At 44.0% G+C, this 22602-nt stretch overlaps 1 protein-coding gene across 2 annotated transcripts in view; it reads left to right on the top strand.

Annotated features, from left to right (window-relative positions):
* Dctn5 (dynactin subunit 5) overlaps positions 1-12369 on the top strand; it is a 21361-nt gene extending 8992 nt beyond the window's left edge. Inside the window, exons 3-6 of one of the 2 annotated variants that reach the window (XM_076839946.1) lie at positions 444-562; positions 3132-3243; positions 8315-8417; positions 9750-9841. In XM_076839946.1, the coding sequence (XP_076696061.1) occupies positions 444-562; positions 3132-3243; positions 8315-8417; positions 9750-9814 (399 nt within the window). In that variant the 3' untranslated portion in view covers positions 9815-9841. Of the gene's footprint in view, positions 1-443; positions 563-3131; positions 3244-8314; positions 8418-9749; positions 9842-11103 lie in introns of those variants that run through there. The other variant, XM_076839945.2, reaches the window with a different exon arrangement.
* Positions 12370-22602: the final 10233 nt, after the last annotated feature.

Raw genomic sequence — 22602 nt, forward strand, 5'->3', positions numbered from 1 at the left:
CTGGGAGCATGAGTTGTAGGTAGTCAATAGTGTTGGGAGATAAGAAAAAAGTGGGAGCAGCCAGGATGATCACTGAGCAGGCAGCCAAGGCTTGGGCCGGGTGGGGTGGGCCTGTGTGAATTCAGAAAGACAGGTGCACGTGCTCTCCTGTAGACATTCTCAATAAACGTTGAGTTCACTGAGTCCTGTTCATGGTGAACTAGGGCAAAGTTTGTGATATACTGGGAATATCCCAGTGTCATTCTGCAGTCAGTGTCATAAGAACTCCATACTGCTTGTCACAGAACATTTGATGCAGTAGATCATAGCATAACTCTCAGTGCCCTGGTTTTTTTTTTGTTTGTTTTGGCTTAGTTTGGTTTTGTTTTTTCGAATTGTTAGGTTTTGCATTTTATTGTTTTAGGTTATGTTGGTAATTTTTTAAAATGTGCTTTGTTTTATAGACCATCATAATGAATGACTGTATCATCCGAGGGGATCTGGCAAACGTAAGAGTTGGACGCCATTGTGTTGTGAAAAGTCGTAGTGTCATAAGGCCACCATTCAAGAAATTCAGCAAAGGGTATGTCATTGAATTATCTTGGTTCAGTCTTGGGCAAGATGTTGGTGGTGGTGGTGTTCTTGTGTTGAGTTATGGTGTGGGGAGCAGGTCTGTCCTATTTGGGGCACTGAGTAAGAGTTTGCTGTAATGAACACATCTCTCGTGGTGGTGGTTTTAATTTGGCTGATGCTAACCAATTCCAGAAACAAAATCCACTTAAGCTGGCAAAGCAAAGGATGTTGTGCTTTAACATACCGAGGCGTATTTGACAGGACCTAAGAGTCTTCTACCTAAGAGGAGAAAAAGGAGCCAGGCGTCACAAGGGCCTAGAGCCTGTGGCTGGACAGCCAGCAGCAGTCAGCACACTTGTCCTATCTCCCCTCTCTGTCTTCAAGATGATGCTGTTTGTTCTTTTCTGTCCTCTCTCTCCATCCGCCCTTTCTTCTCTGTCTGATTGGCTGCATCTGGCCCGTTTGCTTTTGGAGACTACCATACTGCCTCGACCCCTTGCTTATCACTTTTCCTTTTAAGCTCCCAACATGTGTCAACTAGAGATCTTATATCTTATTTCTAAATTCCTGGGAGAAAGATTGTGGTTAACTCAGTTTGAGTGAAGTACCTACCCCTGGTCCAAATAGCTGAGGGTGGGGCCAAGTTAGGATTGACCTGATCCCTCGGTAGGATTAAGGACAATCCAGGAAAGGACCTAGACAGAGCAGAAGGACCAACCAGGGTATGGTGTTCTCTTTGCATCTCTCCTCCGTGGCTAATTGCTTTCCTGATTCTGAGTTATGGCATCACCTATATTTCATCCAGTAAATCAGCCTGCATTTATTTATTTATTTATTTATTTTTAGAGAATTTTTAATATTTATTTTTTAGTTTTTCGGCGGACACAACATCTTTGTTTGTATGTGGTGCTGAGGATCGAACCCGGGCCGCATGCATGCCAGGCGAGTGCGCTACCGCTTGAGCCACATCCCCAGCCCCAGCCTGCATTTATTGAGCACCATTCCTATACCAGCCATTGGGTTATAAAGCTAGTTATATAAAAATAGATAAAATAGTGTTTCTGCCTCAAAGTTCTCAAAATCTAGAGGTAGAAACAGTTATATAAACAACTACTATATAATACGATATTAGAATATGATAGCTGTCATATAACGTGATGCTCTGTAACAGGTGGCAGAAGTTAGAGAAGGAAAGAGAAAGGAGCACCTACCTTAACAGTAACACCTAGGAGTAGGTCCTGCAGGAGCAAACCCATATTTCCTATAATGACATTGAACTCTGGGCTCCACACAGAAATTGGGTTAAGGAGCCATTATCAATCATTCACGTGAAAATATTCACCCATTAGCTCAGAATGACCTAAAGTGAGGGCAGGGTAAGAGGACCAGAAAGCTCTGTGGTTTCCTTTTGGGGACTCCTATGGTGACTGCTACTCTGCTAGAGGTTGATGAGATCAAGGATTTCCTTGTTGCACAGGGGTAAGGACTAAAAATAATAATGAATTAACAAAGATTTAAATGATTTGTGAGTCATGGAGGAGAGCTACTAGCCCTTGACAAAATATTTCTGACAACGTGACACAGGGCTGGAAAAGGCCAGTAAGCAGATAGCTACTTTATATCCATTTGGGCCAAGTATTTAAAATATGATCCCATAAATATGATCACAGATCATGGTAATGACACTTGAGGAATCCTGGAAAATGGGAATGAGGTCGGAAGTCTAGAGAGAGCCTGCTGACTGCCATTCCTCCTTCAGGTCTTGGCTCAGCTGTTACTTTCCATTCAGCTTTCCCCGACCACTGGTTGGGCAAAGTTATAGACTTTTCCTTATTACATATTCTCAGAACTTGGTATTGTGTCTCTGTAGCACTTACACAGTTGTAACTAATTATTTGTTTAGTCAGTTACTTCAGTCTTACTTCTTCTCTTGACTGTAAACTCCTCATGGACAGGATTGTGTCTTTTGCTTACCATATATCCTCACTATCTGGCACATAATAGGCACTGAGTAGATATGGTGATTTTAAGAATCTTGGAGATTAAAAGTTATAGTGCATGAACCTGATGTCAGTTCACTGAAACATAGGGCAGATTACTAAAAACGTCATCAGTGGCCATTGTCAAAGGAACCAGAAATGAGTGAACATTCATTTTTATTTGGTGCCTGCTCTTTTATTTTTTTCCACATTTTTTATTGGTGCCTTATAGTTGTACAGAATGATGGAATTTGTTGTTACATATTTGTACCTGCAGACAATATAACAATATAGGTTGACCAGTACCAGTCCCCAGCGCTTTCCCCCTTCCTTCCTGCCTGCTCTTTTAACTTTGAGGATCTTGCTTCTTCTGCCATGCTGTTTCCTTGCACATTTCTTTGGCCCAGTATTTCTGATCTTGAGCTACCAGTCTCACCTGCATTCGTTATCTTCAACATGGTAGAGTTTTATGGCCTGGGGATGCTTAGAACAGTCTCATTGAGACATGATGAAGTTGAAGTTATCATCAGTAGTTCTATAAACCTTGAACCAAAGTATGTTGCCTTGACCTTTCTTTGTCATCTTCTTTTTCTTCTCTAGTGTTGCATTCTTTCCCTTACATATCGGGGACCATGTCTTTATCGAGGAAGATTGTGTGGTCAACGCAGCTCAGATTGGTTCTTACGTTCACGTTGGCAAGAACTGTGTGATTGTGAGTATGGTGACTCAGCCAACTAAGCAGCTTTGTCCCTCTGCCTCCATCCCTTAGGTCAGTGGGAGTCTGCTTCTGTGACCAGGCAGGGTAGTAGTAGTTTCTAGTCTTCCCGAGGTTGGGTCTTCCTTACTGGATTTGGAATTTTTTCTAGGCATTAATAACAATGGCTAACCTTATAGAACCTCTAATATAAGGTGTTAAACTCTTCCTTTAGTCACTCACTTTATTCTTTCAATCATCCAAGGGTGTTTAGGTACTGGTATTGTCTCTATTTGCAGATGAGAAGACCGAGGACCTTAGATGTTATAATAAGTGGTAGATCTAGGATTTAAATACAGCAATATGATTAGCTGTGCTGTCACATAATCTACTGGTTGCTTTAAAAATCAAGGAACTTATAGCCTAGTGGGGGACAAGGGACCTGAAGGGCAGGTAGAAACTGGCACAGAAGATAAGGGGAGCTTGGACATTCCAAAAAAGGGAATGACATGTAAAAGGGTTGGAGTCACCAGATGACATAATGACAATAATGCTAGGGGACCTGCAGGTAGTGCAGGGTACAAATTGGCTCCCTGCTCAGCAGCACCTGTAGGACCCTGGTCCACAGGGAGAATAAGTGTTGGTTGGTTTATTTCACCCAGCCAAGGTCTGGATTTCTGCTATTTCATAGGTGAAAAACTTGATTTCTTTTGGGGATTCTAAGAACATAATTGGTGAGAATATTAATGACCAGAGCCTATCTGCCTTAATGTTTAGGGAAAATGTTTCCTACATTTTAGATGTATGTCTTAGAATAGATTCTAGGAAAACTGAAGACCATCTTCATGGTTTTTTGTTTTTTTTGATACTGGGGATTGAACTTGGGGGCACTTAACCACTGAGCCACATCTCCAGCCCTATTTTATGTAGAGACAGGGTCTCACTGAATTGCTTTAGCACCTAGCTTTTGCTGAGGCTGGCTTTGAACTCGTGATCCTCCTGTCTCAACCTCCTAAGCAGCTGGGATTACCGGTGTGTGCCACTGCACCTGGCCATCTTCATCTTTTTGATGGTTGTTTCCCATGATACGGAGTCAGCTCTCTGCCTTGGATAAAATTCAAACTGTAAAGTTTCAAAAAAACAGAACAAAAACAACTTGCAAAAGCCAAAGTGGTGCATACCTGTAATCCCAGGGACTTTGAAAGCTGAGGCAGGAGGATTACAAGTTCAAGGCCAGCCGCAGTGACTTAGTGAGACTGTTTCTCAAAATAAAAAGGTCTGGGGATGAACTGAGTATTAAAGTACACCTGGGTTCATTCCCCAGAACCAAAAGAAAAAAACCAACTGGTAGAAACCATGCAGTTCAAACTGCAGAAGCCACGAGGGCCCAGCAAAGGGGGACAGTGCAAAAAGCATGTTGCTGCAAAAAGCACCCAGCCTGACTTGTGCAGATCCCAGGGCATGGTCGTTTTGCCCAGCATTCATCTCCAGAGGAATTGCCCAGTGTGTGTTAGACACAGAAAGTCTTGGTTCAGCTTGACATTGAAAAAAGCGGGGAGATGGAGTTGATCTCCAAATAGGAGAGAGGAGAATGGGGACTGCTAGGGGGTGGGAAAGGGAGAGAGGGTAAGAGGAGAGAGGGTGGGTAATGCATCCTAAAATATAGTAAGGAATAAGTTCTTGTGTTCTGAAACACAGTAAGGTGACTACAGTTCAAGATGACTTATTGTGTATTTTAGGAAGAACTTGAAGAGAGAAGTTTGAAACCTCCACATGTGTAAAGAAGTGATAGGAGCCCTGGTGGTGTGGTGGCACACACCTGTAACCCCAGAGACTTGGGAGCCTGAGGCAGGAGGATCGAAAGTTCAAGGCCAGCCTCAGCAATTTAGCAAGGCCCTAAGAAACTTAGCAAGACCCTGTCTCACATTTAAAAAAAAAAAAAAAAAAACCTTTTAAATTTTTAAAGGGGCTGGGGGGATGTGTGCCTCAATAATTTAGTACCCTGGGTTCAAGTTCCAATAAATAAATAAATGCAAATAAAAGGACTGGGGATGTATCTCAGTGGTAAAGCACCCCTGGGTTTAATCCCCAGCACCAAAAAAAACCAAAAAAACCCCAAAGTAATGATAAGGAGGTAAAATGTTTTAATTAGTACATATTTATATACACAAAGTATCCTACTGTGCCCTATAAATATATGGCTATTGTATAGAAATTACAAAGAAAAGTAAGAGAGAAAGTGTGATAATAAAATCTGTCCTCTCCACTCACCCTGTTTGCCAACAGCTAACATTCCAAGCCACAGCTGGGTTTTTCTGATGTTTTCTTTGACAAAGTAAAAACATTACCATAGTGACCTAGTCCTGTCATCCGTCCTTTATTCCCAGAACAAAGTGTCTGAAAGGTCAAGATGCAGATTCTGTTTCTAATGCTTAGGGAGTGCTAGGCTTATCACCATATGCTCTGCTTTTTGCACCACTTTACAGTATATCCGCTTATGGCCTAGTCATTGTTAATATCCACAGACTTGCTTTGGCAGTTCTTAGATAATCTCAGGAAAAAGATTGTTAGAATTCTAGAATCTCAGAGCAGTGGAAGCTCTTTTAGAGTCTAACTGTCCGCATGACACACAGCTCCTTCCTGGAGTGTCCCCTGTGATATCTAACCATTGCTTTGATGTGCAAAACTATAGATATTAATCAGAATTATTCAGATGCCTGAAGGAAAAATTTAACAAGCAGCATTAATAAGCACTGTTATTGTCCTGTGAGTGTTATGTTTTCTGTCTCTTATATTGACAATATTCCTGTAGGTTGGGTTTTACATTATTTCATGGGTGAGGAAACCAAGACTCAGAAATGCCAATTTACATAAGGATGTCTCGGAAGCTGTCACACAAGCAACATGGTTACAGCTCTTGAATCTTCCTTGGAAATTCTCCAGTGAAGAATAAAGAAGTGGTTCCCGCTGGGCATGGTGTTGCATACCTGTAATCCCAGCTACTCAGGGGGCTGAGGCAGGAGAATTGCAAGTTCCAGACCAGTTTGTACAACGTAGAGTACCTTCTCAAAATTTTTCAAAGGAAGAAAGAGCTGGAATGTGGGTAGTATGCCCAAGATCCTGGGTTTAATCCCCAGTGCTGCCAAAAAAAAAAAAAGTAGTTTAGCTTTTCAGCTGTTACCAGTCCATTCATGCCTAAGAAGTACCTGCATGTTTCTTGTGGCTTCCAGAATACTTCTGAAGCCCAGTAAAACACTATTTCTTTAAGTGGGAAGAGTGGCCAACTAGAGAACACAGCAGGTGCCTCAGGCCACCTGGTGACTGGTGGCACACAGGGAAAAGATCCTTTCCACTGTTCAGGGCCCTTTTGTCATGGATCCCACCCTGGGACATACAGTGCTTTATGCAGTACATCTGTTCTTTCCACTTAGCACCCCATGTGCTTAGTCTGAATTAGTAGGAGCTTAGCCATGACAAAAGTCTTAGAATTAATGTTAATTTGGGGATCATCAGGGGAGAGAGCCAGTTGCTATGTCTTTGAAATTGGCACTAGCAGGTAAGTCACAGGAAATAACTTTCCAAGGAAGCGTTAAGAGCTATGCTTATAACTTGCTTCAGAGTTGAAGATGTTGCCAAGTATTGCCAACGCCACTGTCCCTCCGGCTGGAGCAGCTTAATCAGCCACATAAGGAATTCAGACCTTGGAGCTTTAAAAAAATTTTGATTTGGATATTTAATAAAGGGGAAATATTTGGACATGACCAAATCAAAGGTGTCTTTCATAATCTTTGATAAAATCTGAAGTCTGGATAGATTAGCATTATCCTGGTATTTTTAAAATTTCCATACTCTCGGGCATTCCACTGTGTCAGATTTTCTAATAAGAACACAAATGAGTTTATGTGCCTTGGTGATGTAAACACAGCTTATGGGGAACATGACTTTTATTCAGTAAGTAATCAAAGGTACAGCCTTGTACTGTATACACAAGCTGCTCTTATCCCACTAAGCACCTGAGTCTCCTCCTTGCCCTCAAAGTGTTGTGGATCATGGAAGAATTGAAAAATGTCAGCAATGGATAAAATGAAGCATAAAGTTCATCCCAAACGCTCAGCTGTCACTTGCCCATGGGAGAACAAATGAAAGAATAACTTACTGTACAAATGAGTTTGTCAAGACTTTTCCAGGAGGAATTGACAGAAGAGCACACAAACAAGCCTAAAACTGGTAGATGCAAAACCTAATGCATTAGCCTAATGTAAATGAAGAATATAGAAGTAGATCCTAATTTTGTGCCCGGATGGTTCCAAGGCTTCAATTATTGATGCCAGGAGAATTAGTTCTCGAGCAGGTTCTTCATTCATGGCAATAAGATGGCTGTTCTTGGCTTCCATCTGTCCTCAGGAAGCCCCAGAGGAAAGCACTTCTATTCCCATTAGTCCCAGCTCAAGTGCTGAGGTTGATGTTCTGGACTTAGCTGGCTGATAGACCAGTTCCCTAATCAGTCACTGTCTTGGAACTTGGAGTTTGGCACGTGGGCTGAAGTGCATAGACTGAGATGGGAACAGGGTGGTTCCCAAAGAAAATATAGATTCTGTTATCAGGAGAAAAGGGAGCAAAACAACAGATGTCCACCAAATCAAGTCAAGAGAAAATTAAACAGAAGTCTTTTTTTTTTTAATGTTTATTAGTTATTGATGGACCTTTATTCATTTGTTTACATGTGATGCTGAGAATTGAACCCAGTGCCTCACACGTGCTAGGCAAGCACTGTGCCACCGAGCCACAACCCTAGCTAACAGAAGTTTTTGAAGACCAAAGTTTTCATAGTCTCTAATGCCTAGATGACATGCACTGTCCCTGACATACAACCCTTCCCCCAAAATGTACACACACACATACACACACTCCTTTCTTCTCAGGTCCCACGTAAAGCAGGCAATTGCAACTCGCCCTCTTGTTCCTATCCCTGGCTATTACATAATATCATGAATGGAGAAAATATAGAATCGCCTTCTACACAGCTGACTAGATAATCTTTACTGCCATTTCCTGACCTATTTCCTAGTAATAAAAATTTTAATTTCAGGGGCGCAGATGTGTGTTGAAAGACTGCTGCAAAATTCTTGACAACACAGTGTTACCTCCAGAAACTGTGGTCCCACCATTCACTGTCTTCTCAGGCTGCCCAGGTAAACTTGGTGTTGATTATTTTTATTTTAACCTCTTTAAAGCTTAATTTTATTTTTCTATCCCAAAAGTAATGCGTGCAGTTTCTGTCTTTGATAATATGTTGACATAGCAAACTTAAAAATCTTCTAGTACCTCAAAATGCTATCTAAAATATGTCAAACTTCTCTTTCTTAAATGCATAATTGGGTTCACAAGAAAATAAGGAGATTGTTAAGGATGAAAAATGAAGAGAAAACTAAACCCAAGCTGTGAGATTACAGAGGCTGATGCTGTCTTCATAACAGGGAGGTCTAGGACATGATACTCAGGGTGGGTGAGGGGAGAAAGCCCTGGACCTATAATGCAGAGAGATCCTCCAATAACCCTGAAAGGGTTTCCTTCAGGTAAAGAGTGATATAGAACAAATCTGCCACCAGGACATGGAAAATACATTTCTTTTGTGGCCTGGACTCTGGCTAGAAAAAGAAGTTTCTTTTTAGAGAATTTTGACAATGGGCTTACTCTCACATTGGCTGGAAATTTGAATTTATACTTCCTGAATGGTTGAGAAATCCTAAAACTGAGAAGTTAGCATAAAGCATGGTGTAAGACCAGTAATATTCTTAAGATGCCAGAGAGGACCAAATGCATGACCTCCTGAGCCCCTCATGAGCTCAGAGTTCCAAATTATAGACGTGAGGAAACAAAGTCCCTGCTCATTCCAGAAAACTCTGAAGACACTAAAAAGCAGAAGGAAGAAGAAAACCCCCGGACACCTGCCACCCAAGACAGCCTCTGTTCCCCATGTTGACTTGTGCAGTCACCAAGTCACAAGCATATACAGAGGCACGTCACAGATTGACAGATGCAATATGTTATGAAGAGAGACATGTGGCAGTACTTGATACCTTCCACTGGGTGGTTTTAATTGCTTTTCCAATTAAAAAAAAATCTCATCACTCAGATCATTGATTATGAATTTCAAAGATGTACAAAATCATCACTCAGTTTCTCTGGGTAGGGCAGTTGGCCATTCTGTGTCACGCTTCTCTGCTTTTGCTGAGAAGAAACGAGACTTTTTTTTAGTAACTCTCTCCATATTGGAATCCCACTGTTTGCTCAACATGCATCTGATCTGAGTTGAAAAGGATATTGGCAGAGAAAGATCTTAATCTTTTAAAACTTATTCAAGTTCCTTAGCACCAGCTTCTTATTGTTATTGAACTTTGATGACAGAAGACAGGGAAGCATTGGTTGGTACTTCAAATTTAAATAATAAACACTGGTTTTGAAATGCCCTACCACTGAACCACAGCCCAACCCATTTTATTTTATTTTACATTTTGAGACAGGGTCTCACCAAGTTGCCCAGGCTGGCCTTGAACTTTCGATCTGCCTGCCTCAGCCTCCGGAGTAGCTGGAATTACAAACATGTGCCACCATATCCAGCTTCTCATGAAGGATTTCTGCATGGGAACTTAAAGGTCTCTGCATAAACAAGGAAACAGTCTTAGAGAGGGTGGGTTGGCCTCATGTCCAGGCTGATTAGTGGGGAAGCCTTGACTGTCCCTTAAGACCCTTATAGAGATAGAGTCAGTTCTGTTTGCACTGTGTCAGGACTTCTCATTTCTTTTATGTAGTTTCACAGATAAATGTCCACCATCTGGATACGCTGTTGGCTATCTTCATCTTTCAATCCAGAGCCACAGGGTTGCAGGAAAACTGGCATGTTTTTGGAGAGCAGCACATGATATAACCGAGTCATGGGACAAAATGAAAGGGAAATCAGCCAGAAAGGATGAGAGTCAGGAGCCAAGAACTCAGGTGCCTGCAGGAGCCAGACAGACAAAGCAAATGGTAGATGTCATAGCCTGTCAGCTGCTTCCTGCAGGCCTGATCAGATCATCTGATGTTGTATGAGGAGCTAAAAATTGGAATTTTGATGTGATATCTGTATGTTTTTAAAGAAAGACCGATTCTCCTTGCAAAGCCAGACTAGGCAACTTAGTGAGACTCTGCCTCAAAATAAAAAGGTCTAGGGATGTAGCTCAGTATGGAGTGACCCTGGTTTCAATCCCATTATTAAAAAAAAAAACAAGAATAATAATAACAATAATTTAGATTGTCACGCCACAGGATATGAATGTTGAAAGTTTTGCTAGCTGTTTCTAAAGTGCCCTTTAAGACAGTTGTCTGAGTATAGTGCCTGCAAGTTCCTACCTGTGATTACTGTATGTCTTTCTGTGGAGGACCCTTCTGTGGTCCTCCCTTCCTTGATTTATCCGTGTCTGCTGTTGTTGGGTTTGGGGCTTAGTTTTATTGCAGACAGGACAGTTTCTTACCTCAAGGACAAGAGTAAGGCTGGCTCAGTGGGAGTAACACCAGAATCCTGGGAGTGGGCAAGTCCTGGTCTGGAACAGCCTCTGAAATAATCAGCAACGCTCTAACTCTTGGGATCTTGCACTCATGTCCTATCTACGTCTGCCTGGGCTGATTTTTTCTTTGGAGAACTGTATAGTTGCTTCCACACATTCACAAATTCATATCATTTAGAAGATATGATCAGTGGAATACTGTCAGTACTGAAGATTTGGAAAACCTAGTATTTAGATAAAATTGAAGGAAAGGTCTCTAGGGGGTTGAACAAAACCTAGAACTGTAGGCCTCCCTGGCTCCCCTTGGTTGACCAGGTCTGTCTTTCCTCAGGACTCTTCTCAGGGGAGCTTCCAGAATGTACTCAAGAGCTGATGATTGACGTCACCAAGAGCTACTACCAGAAATTTTTGCCCCTGACACAAGTCTAGTGTTTCTGCTTCATGTCTTGAATTTGTTTGAGCTCTAAGATGAACTTGGGGACGAAGTGAGCGTCAGCATCTCCAGGAGCTTGTGCGTGTTTGACACTTCCTCCCTTCTTTATTTTATTTTATTTTTTTTAAATTGAGAATGTTTCAATACTTCACAGCTCTAAGCTCTTAAGAATTTAATAAGAGAACATCTGGAGGAGTCGGCTCCACATGCTGTACTCACACCTTATCTGTCAACCGTCACTTCATCCCATTATCTGTGGAACACAGAGTTGACCTCCCTAACTCTCCAACACTCCCGGCACCGTGGTCCCACGGACGGCTAGATCCAGGCTGAGAGGGGCCTGCAGGGCACAGCACTCCCCCAGGGTGGAGGTAAGGGGCAGGTGTGCTGCTCATGGCCACGCCCCCTCACGGCACCCCACTCAGAGGTTGTTCAGCTCTGTTGCTGCTGACATGTTTGACCAGTGGCCACAATTGCTCATAATCCTGGAGAAAGTGTGACTTCTGAGCCCTGATTCCTGTTGCCTGTTGGTGGTTAGTGTGTCTCTTCCCCAAATTACTGTCCCGAGGTGGTTAATAAAAGACTTTCTAGCATTCTGTTCCAGGGCCTTTGGCTTTCCCTATAAGAGAAGACCTTAGCACCCCACAGTTTGTATTTGCAAAGTTCCAGGTTTGAGTCTCCCATGTAAATGGATTAGTCAGGTAGTCACTCCTTGCCTCAAAGTATTTGTCTGATTTCATTGAAAACAAAGCATTTGTGAACACTTGTTCTCTGACCTAGAACCATTCAACCCACCCGGTATTTGCCTGAAACCTCACAGGTCATATGTATGCATGAGTGGCTCTTAAAATTGTCTGGCGGGCACAGAGCCCAAGGATCGACATGGCCAGCGGTATTCTTACCATCTCCTCTGGCCAGTCGCACCACCCTTCCTGGTCCTGCTCTAACCTCTTGGCTTAGAAAGGAGGTTTAGAGTGAGGAGCTGAGAAGGTTGGCCTCCTCAGGACTCTGGCCTGCTGAAGGTGAATGGGACAGATTGGCTCAGCCTGGAAGTCAGAATCCAGTAGGAGCCAGCTTGACCTACCATCCAGTTGTGGGGTTTGCAGAAAGAGCCATATGTAATCATCTCCACTAATTCTATTAAAACTCCTTTCTGGTTTGTCATTTTTTGTGTGTTTGTGCATTAAAAGATGAGTCATTTGAGGGTGAGCATGCTCCACTTCCAGCCATGGCTGCTGCTGTTCCCCAGGCTCTTCACCATGTCCCTGGTGTCAGGTCACCATCTTTCTATTCATTGGCTCACTTATTTCACAAAGTCCTGGACCCAAGAGATCCTCCTGCCTCAGCCTCTTGAGTAACTAGGACTGTAGGTGCATACTATACCTTGCTTATTTCTCATCAACTCTGTAAGGTGGATGTAATTTTCAGTTTACAGACAAGAAAACAACTCAAGAGACGTTAGACAGTTTGGTCTAATCCATACAGGGAAGAAATGGCTGATGCATGTTTGTCTTGTTCCACGGCCCGCACTCTCGCTGTGCCCTGAAAGATGAGACAAACTTACCTTGAGCTTGTCTGCTGTGTGTCCTCTCTGATGCCAACCAGCCATGATAATTCCCATTTTTCCTGCTCTTATCCTGGCATCTCCCCAGGGTCCTTCGTCCTTCTGTGCCACCATAAAAATGAATCTCAGAATTGGCAGAGTTTAGACTTCAGAAATCTCCCAGGGCCTGTCTAACAGACTCCCATCCAGCTGTGTTCGCACATCTGCAAAAGGAAGCCTGCAGCTTTTGCGAATGACTACCTACTTTGTTGGTAAAGAACTGAAATGTATGGAATGTTGGGGGACCTTTCAAAACAAATGTACTTTTTAAATCATTAATTCAAGCCCATAATTTCAAAAATCAAGTCCAGTTGCTAGAGAAAGGAGATATCATGGAGTAGGTCTCCTCAGTGCAGAATTCCAGTCCCACATTCTGTGTCCCAGATGCAACCTCTCTGAACAGTTTTTGGTTCTCTGTTATAAGAGACAGGCTGTGCACGCACAAGCAGATCCAGGTGTGTGCCCCAACTCTGTTTATTCCAACAAGGGAGCACCCACACCTGTGTTCTGCATCTGGCTTCTTAATACATCTTAGAGATGGTTCCATACCAGGACTGAAGAGTTATAACTAAAAAGTACCAATCTTGTTGAAAATTCATAGAATGTTTACTATGTACCAGATACTCTTCTGAATTCTTTACATTATTTAAATTGCTTAAATCTTTACAATTGACCATGAGATAGATCTAGTCATTATCCCCAAGGGACAGAGGTTAGGTAAATGCCCAAATTAACCCAGCTGAAATGGCAGGAAATCCAGGCATTCTGGCACGAGAGCTGGTACTTGCAGCCAGTATATGCTATAATCACCTCCATGCTGCGAAATTCTGCATTGCCCAGAATTGTGGCTCTGGCCAGCCCTTGCTTTACAGAAAGCAAAAAGTGAATATCTTGCTTTTCCAGGCAGGCAAGGAAAAGGGGATGGGGACTGGATCTTCCAATAATGTGTGCCACTGGCAGAAAGGCTAGTGTCCCCTCTGAGAAGATGTGTCCTTGCAATGTGCCCTGTTGCCTTGTAGCTACAGCTGTGGTCTGATGATTATAAATAGAAGCAGCTTTCCTGGAAGAAGGTATTTCTTGCATGAGTTAAGTGGCGTCTTTAAGATTTGTACCATAGTGTTAGACTCTGTAAAGGAATGTGCAAATTAGATTAGAAAAAATCCAATTAGAATGCTTTGTTGCATGTGATAGAATCCAGCTTGAAAAACTAGTATGGCCTTCAACAGATGAATGGATAAAGAAAATGTGCATATATAGACGATGGAATATCACTCAGCCATAAAGAAGAATGAAATTATGGCACTTACTGCTAAATGGATGGAAATGGAGACTCATGCTAAGTGAAATAAGGCAACCCCAAAACCAAAGGCTGAATGTTCTCTCTGATATGTGGGTGCTGACACAAAATAAGGGTGTGTGTGTTTGCTGGGGGCGGGGGGGGGGAATAAAAGTTAATTGGATTAAACAAAGGAGAATGAAGAGAAAGGAGGGGGACTGGGAATAAGAAAATAGAATGAACTGGACATCACTTTCCTATGTTCATATGTGAATGCACAACCAGTGTGACTCACACCATGTTTAAACACAAGAATGGGATCCCAGTTAGACTCCATGTATGTATAATATGTCAAAATACACTCTACTGTCATGCATATCCAAAAAGAACAAAAAATAAATAAAGCCAGTGTGGGCAGAAAGGAGGGGCGGGTTATTGGCTCCCAAAACAAATCATGGAAAGACAAGCATGAGCAGTAATGGAATGGGAACCTTGGGTTAGTTATTCCATCTCCCTGTGCCCTGGAATCCTAAGCTGCAGACAGGGAACAAAAGTAGCCCCTCAGAAAGCTGGAGTGGGTACAGTTAAATGAGCTGTATGAAGGGACAGTTCCTGGCACTTGGCACTCCAGAAGTAGTAACTTTGCAAGGACAACTCTTCGCAAAGATGTGAACTCCATTGAGCTGTCTGGCTTTCCTCTCTCATTTGCACATTAGTAAAGGGACATATTCGACTACTGTAACAAAGAAACCACCAAAATGTAGTTCCTCCAGCAAGATAGAAGTTTCTCTCTCATCTCACAGTGCATAGATAGGCAGATGGGCCAAGGCAGGTGAGTGATGGGCTCCATGATGTCATCAGGCACCCCAGCTGCTACTGTATTGTCACATTGCTGAGAGCCACAGCCGAGTTGGAATGACACACACCGGCGTTTGTGCCAGAAGGGTGTGGTTGAGAGGTGACAGCGAGCCATTGAGATGATGATGGTTATGTTAAACTGTATATTCAATTGTATATTAAACCCCTGCTGTGGGATTCCTGGAGAGTTCGCATTGGTTGGGGAAGTGCCTGAGGAGGGATTTCCTGGAGAGTTCCCATTGGTTGGGGAAGTGCCTGAGGAGGGATTTCCGGTTGGTGGTTCCTGGAAGGGCCGCGTGGGTGGCTCCGTGGGGGCTAGATAATAAAGGAGTTCCTGTTTTGAACCTACGTTTGCCTCGTGGCGGCTCGGTTATTTTGTGCCCAGCCAGACTGCGGCATCACATGGCCACATTTAGGTACAAGAGAGACTGTAGTCTAGTTGGACAGCAAAACTTTGGGGAAACCAGGCATGCTGGTGCATGCCTGTGATTTCAGTGGCTCAGGAGGCTGAGACAGGAGGATGTCAAATTTGAGGCTAGCCTCAGCAATTTAGCGAAGCCCTAAGAAATTTAGTGAGACCTGTCTCAAAAAAAGGAAAAATGGCTAGGGAATATAGCTCAGTGGTAAAACACCTGGGGTAAAATCCCCAGTACAAAAAGGAAAAACACAAAAAACCTGAAAAAAACCCAGAAAACAGATTCTAATAGTGAAAAGGGGAAACCGGACATTGGGAGACGCAGGTAAACTTGTGCCGACTTCTGCTGTTTTGGCCTCCTTTTCTCAACTGCAAGTGGCTTTCTCTGTACTTTTTTGTTTGTTTGTTTGTTTTTTGGTGGGGCTGGGGATTGAACCCAGGGTCTTGCGCATGCGCGGCAAGTGCTCTACCAGCCTTGGAGCTATATCCCCAGCCCCTCTCTGTGCATTTGAGGACTTAACAACTATCAGCTCCAGACTCGCATCCTGAATGAAAGGTTCCCCTACCTCCCAGTTTTAGTTTGGCAGATCCTTCTTGGATGGATCACTGTGGCCAGTGGTGTTTGGCTCTATGATGAGCCCAATCTGGGTCACAGCTTTCCTCTATGCCCCCTGCCAGGTGGGGAAGAAAGCCAGACTCCATTACCCAAGCGAGGTTCTGAGAAGACAAAACCAGTGTCTACTACAGACAGTAAATGAGTCTATGATTATGTGCTGGTATCATTTGAAAGTGTGTTAATGTCCTGAGTGTGTATCCTAGGAAAGGCCAGCTGGACTCTGTCTCCATGGTGGCTCTGCCCCAGGGACAGTCTGTCACCAGATAATTACTTTTATAACCCCCAGGAGAAGATATCTTTGTCCTTGAAGTAGTCCCAGAAGAGGAGGCAGATGGGAAGACCTGACTGGGAGCCTCTCCAGTTGGCAGGCTTGGGGCAGAGAGGGATTTGTGGGCTCTCGGAGCTTTGAAGGCCGGGAATGGACCAGGCTCCCGTTAGATCCCAGGATTCCAAACGGGGTCATGGGATCCATCTCTCTTCCGCTCTCACCTCTGCTCTTCTTTGAGTTGACACTATTTTCAGGCTCCATGGTGTGACCCCACAGCTCTCCTTATTGATAGAAAGGGCTTCCCTTTGCTGGGGAAAACCAGCCAACCAACCTGGATTTGGTTCTTGGTTCAGACTGGACAGTATTCAGACTCAAGTCATCACTGTGGCCAGGAAGTTCAAATACACTGACTTCTCCCAGCCATGTACCTGCATGGGCTGAGAGTTGGCACCCGGTGGTGGGGGGTGATATCAGAGGGGGGTGGGAGGACAGGCAGGAAGAATGATCAGGGGCCATCCAGCCCTCTTCCTTTTTCTGTTGTCTTCATTTCTCTGCCTGCTTACCTTCACCACCTACCCCATCTCTCTTCACTGTCTTGCGGGTACCTTCAGAGGGTACTCCTGAAGGGGCATCTGGGCCTCAATTAGGGAGCAGAGGGAAATATTGCTTGGTCAAAGAGGTGTGTTCAACAAAAAGCCATTTAGTGCACAGTCGTCTTCTAGAACTGCTTTCCTATGGACCCCATTACAGCCCAGTAGGGCCCCTGTCATGGTCTGAGGTAGAATTCTAGTTACGTTCTTGTCCCAGCCCACACTGGCTCCTGAGGAATGAGACTTGAGCCTGTGGGTTATTCACATTTTTGACGGGGTGATTGCCTGGATGTAGCCCCACTTCTGCCCCAGGTTAGTCTCACATGCCAGATCCTTGGTACAGGGCACAGGGTTGAATGCTGAACCTGTGAGGGTCCTGGTGACTGGTTCTGTTTTATGTGGGCAGTGCACAGCCATTGTGGTTGGTTGGAATGGGTGGTGGCTTCTGAATTAGTCACTTCTGTATCCATCAATTCACTTAGGACCTGAGGCCACAGTTTCTTTCTTTGTCATTGACCCATCTGGGTGATAGCAGACTTGAAATTCATCAGACTTGAATTAATGAGATAGTGTACCTATTTAACACACCCTCAGAAGTTTCTCACTATAAAGAAGAGTTCTGGTAACTGGGGAGGCCTTTTCAATATCCTGATCCGTCAGGTGACAGCCCTGAGGGTTGTCTGTCAGTTGTGTTCTGTCTGGCCTTGGCCACTCTCTAGAACAAATTGGCATCAAGCCCATCTGGGTGGTTGCGACAGGTACACAGATCCAGCTGGTGATCTCTTGGGGTAACTTCTGAGAGCTTCGAGGCCCTTGAAATGGTACAGGCAGTGTTGGGACAGTGTGTCCAAAGGTGTGGTTATTATAGAACTGGTCTCAGCAAAATGTCCTGCCAGCTTGAACAAGTGCTGTCCCAGCCAGAACCCTCAGAAACCTCCAGAATGGCATGTGCTTTTTGTAGCATGTGTGCTTGCTGCCTCTTCACAGTGGGGATGCGGGACCTGACCTCATGCGGCATAGAGAAGAAAGTGTCATTTGCCAAATACTTGACTGAGCCACCACTGAGTGCTGGGCACTGCCCTAGGTCCTGGGAATACAGCGGAGAATAAGATGGAGCCAGTCCCCACCCACAGGATTTTTTTTTTTTAATAAATATTTACTTTTTAGTGGTAGTTGGACACAATACCTTGATTTTATTTATTTATCTTTATGTGGTGCTGAGGATCAAACCCAGGGCCTCGCCTGTGCTAGGGGAGCGCTTTATGATTGAGCCACAACCCCCCGCCCGCTCCCCACAGGATCTTATAGCTTGGTAGGGGAGAAAGCCAAGGAGTCCTTGGACGGAGACCCAAGGGACCTGTATCCAGGGTCATCGTAGTAGTCGAAAGTGTGGGCTCTAGAGACAGGCAGGGCAGGCCCACCCTGCCTTTACTAACCTTGTCACGGTCACCCCACCTCCAGAACCTCCGTCTCATCCACAAGTGGGCAAGATGGGGAGGGTTGAACTTCAAGTGCATTCACATGCAGGCATGAGAGCGGGCTGGGGGTGGGTACTCAATAAATGGTCCCTATAAATAAAGTCACCAGAATGTGAAAACCCTTGAGTGAGCCCCTTAGAGTATAAGATGCAACTTTTTTTTTTTTTTTTTTTTTTTGCTTGTTTGTTTGTTTTGTTTTAAACTGGGGATTGAACCCAGGGGCGCTTAGTCTCTGAGCTACATTCCCAGGCCTTTTATATGTATTTATTTATTTATAATTTTGAGACAGGGTCTTACTAAGTTGCTGAGGCTTGCTCAGCCTCCAGAGCTGCTGGGATTAGGTATGTGCCACCACACCCAGCTGCTACATTCTTATATGTGTGTGTGTGTGTGTGTGTGTGTGTGTGTGTGTGTGTTTTACATTTAAAATTAGATTAAGAACACCTTTGCTTTCATAATCAGTCCATCACAAAAAGATGGAGAAAAGAGATCGCTCTTCCCTGATTTGCATGATGGAGTGCCAGGCACTTAGAAAACATTTCATTCTCCCAGCTGTCTAAAAAGTAGGGATTTTCACAGCCCATTTTGCAGAGGAGGAAATGAATAGAGAGAGAGGTAAAGTACATTTGCACACAGCTGAAGTTAAGTAAAGATGCCACAGCTAGTCAGTGGCTGGACTGCAATCAGAGCCAGCTCCTACCTGGCTGCAAAGTTCATGTTTCATGAAGCTCTTCCAATTCCATGGACCTGGGTGCAATTGGCTCTGAGTGCTGTGCTTGCTGCCCCAGAGGTTAATTCTTTGTTTTCCTGAAGTTTTCTCTGGTGGGTTGGCTCCAGGCACTTTCATGATGGTCTCTGACTTGGACTTCTCTGTCCCGGGACCTTTCTGTATCTCCAAGTCCATGGGCATCAGGCAAAGGGATCATGCAGATGAAAATCATCTGAGAAAAGACATGAATGAAATTCACACCTCCGATTTCAGACTCTGGGTCTGAACATTCACCCCTGTTTTTCCTCGGCCCATCAACTTGTCTCTTCAGCTGTGCTCACCACAGTCTCTGATGTCTGGGGTGCACTTTCTGGTTGTCCATGGGAACAACAAGAGCTGGAGGAAGCAGTTGGGCCTGGAGGCTGGGAGAATAACGAAATGAGAGGCTTAGGGATTGCAAAGGCCCTGGGAGACCAAGAGCCCAGGCCTCAGCTCAGGTTCTTTTTATTTTAATAACAACAACTACCAGGCACAGTGGTGCATACCTGTAATCCTAGAGACTCAGGAGGCTGAGGCAAGAGGATCCCAAGTTTGAAGCCAGCCTTAGCAACTTTAGCAAAACCCAAAATAAAAAATGAAAAGGGCTGAGGATGTGGCTCAGTGGTAAAGCACCCTTTAGGTTCAATCCCCAGTACCAAAAAAAAAAACAAAAAAAACCCCATAAAACCATGTGCTTTGTGCCTGGCATTGTTTAAAGTGCTGTCCTCGTTTAATCTCTTCACAAGTATTTTCAATATGCACTCCTAGATAGGGTCCTAGGAGATGGGCACTCTAATTACCTCCATTTTATAGTCCTGGAAATTGAGGCAAAGAGAGGGTAAGTAGTTTGCCCAAGGTCACACATCTGGAAGGAAGGTGCTGGCATTAAAACCCAGGTTACTTTAATCCCTGAGTTAATAATACGTCTATTGCTTTTTGGCAGGAAGGGAGGGAGGGAGCAGTGGACAAGGGGTTTGCAGCCTTACAGCACAAACACCAAGGCCCCAGAGGCTGTGTGTAGGCAGGCACTGTGCGGGTGCTTGTAAGTGTATTTGGAGTCAGCAGAGTTGGTTGACGTTGCAGATCCTCCCACCTCCTGGCCACATAACCTTGGCAAGCAACCTCATCCAGAAGTGCTCATTTCCTCATCTACGGAGCAGGAATAATAATTCTTTTCTCCTTGGTGTCGCTGTGAAGATGAAGTGCAATCATCTTTGCCAAGCTGGCACATAATCAGAGCTCGTGAGGGTTCACTGTTAGTATCATTATTACTGATACTGTGCAGATAGATTGTATTAACACACCATAATTGCTACATAGGAACCTGGAAACTCCAAGCCCGGTCTTAGCAACACAGTGCCACTAGTCTCAAAATAAAGCAAAAATAAAAATGAAAACTTCATGTTGTCAAAGAGAAGGGACTATGAAAACAGCTATTAAAGGACCCCAAGAAATTAGGGGTATTTTCCTCAATGCTTCCTCATTTTTTGGTAAATGTTTCTAAATGGAATAAATAAAGCATACATGGATACTCAACAATAGTTCTTTGGATATGTGAATGCAAAACACTCTAACTTGTTTTATTGGTTTATTCCATGGCTTAAAAATCATACTTTGTGGTGTGGACATTCTGCACAAGAGTTCAAATGGCAGGCTTGTAACCTGTAGCACTGCAACATTAACTCGATAAATGCAGAATTTACTTTTAGGGATCTGAGAAAATTTGCAATGAGAAAATTTGCATTTAAGAAATTGGCTTTGTGGGGTGGAGCTGGGGCTCAGTGATAGAACTCTTGCCTAGCAACTGTGAGGCACTGGGTTTGATCCTCAGCACCACATAAAAATAAATAAATAAAGGTTAAAAAATGGCTTTGTATTTTATGACTGTTGCACCTGGATATATAAAATGGATTTAAAATATTATATGTTTATAATTTTATCAATGCCAGGAGGATCTTCCCCATCCAAAAAAAAAGGTGTCCATGACATACAACTTCCTGGTTTTTTGTCACAAGTGGGTGCGTTGGCATTTGCATTTCGTGGCGACAAGGGGAGAAATCTCTATAACTGGTGATTTTTGTTGTGATTTGTGTCTACTGGAGCTTCTGGAAAGAAAGGGAGCACATAAAAGAGAGCCAGTTTCTGGATGGAAACCCACATTTGGCTTTGAAAAGGCAGTTAAGCTGCTAATGAGCCCTTGTTGGAATCTCAAGTCTGACCCTTGGAGGCTGATGATTTCCTAGCCTGATGCGCCTGTTTTTGAATGGGTCAATCTGGACTCTTAAGACTGTCGAGAAAGGAAGCTTGTCATCTGGCCCTGGACCACAGCTGTCTGGCCCTGCAGCCTGCCCGTGCTGCAGCTGAGGAAAAGCAGGGTTTGGCCTGGAACCCGGGATTCGCACATCCTCACCGCCTGGACCAGGCTCCAGCCTGACACCTGCTGCCTTCTGCAGTGTGCAGTTGAGCCCCAGCTGGAGCCAGGCTGCCTGGAAGCAGAAGCAGAGACCCGGACCCCAGGCCTAGAGTCTCGAACCCCCTCCTTCACACAGGGAGTTTGCACCCAGTTTCCTCTGGACTTGGGCCTGCACCTTTTCCTTTTCTGATTTGCTTCATTCCCTTCCTCTGTTATACGCCATAGCCATGTCTGTTCTCGGAGCCCTGTGGCTCTCTCCACGTGGGCCATCAACTGGAAGGTGGTGTTGGGGATCCACACAGTGCATCAGGGGCACTTCTGGGGTCTTGTAGCATTTTCATTCTCAATCTGGGTACTGTTTGCAGAGGGCATTTGGGTTTGTGATTATTCACCTAGCTGTTGAATTATGACAATGTTTTTTTTTCCCTGTAAATATACTAAATTTCAGTGAAATTTTTCAAATAAAAGATTACACACCAAGAGGACAAAAAAATAGCTTAATTGAAAAAAAATTTTTAACTTTTCTTTTATTCAGCAAACATTCAGTGCCTACCCTCTTTAATCAGGCATTGCACTGTGACCTTGGAACAGGGGTAGAAACCACAGCACCAATCCTCATCATTGTCTCTCAGCTTAACCAGGAGGCCAGGAAAGAGCACAATATGCTCAAGTTTGAGGGCTGGGGGTGTAGCCCTCAGTGATAGAGGGAGGACTTGTCTAGTATGCGCAAGGCCCTGGGTTCAATCCCCAGTATCAAAACAAAACCAAACAAAAGACCATTGACTATATGGTTAGTTTTTGTTCTGTCAGGGACCCATAGGTGCTAGGGCAGCACAGAGAAAGAGTTTCTAACTTGGGTGCTTTGCCACTCCAGGGTGGCCACTGCAGTGCCTACAGAACCCAGACAGGAAATGGGCAAAGGTGTCGAGGATGCTGGGAATACCAGCCAACCGGAAAGAGCATCTAGGCTTAGAATTGCTTGAGCTGATTTTCTCCCCTTCAGGAAAAGCCACAAACCTTCATTTTTATGGGTGCTCCCTTTTTAAATACTGGAAATGAATTCAAATTTTTAAAAGCCAAACAAAACAACCTGCAAGACAAACTTGGCCATGACCTGCCAGTTTGCCAGGCA

The sequence above is a fragment of the Callospermophilus lateralis genome, chromosome 19 (genome assembly GCF_048772815.1).
Source record: "Callospermophilus lateralis isolate mCalLat2 chromosome 19, mCalLat2.hap1, whole genome shotgun sequence".
NCBI classification, from domain to species: Eukaryota; Metazoa; Chordata; class Mammalia; order Rodentia; family Sciuridae; genus Callospermophilus; species Callospermophilus lateralis.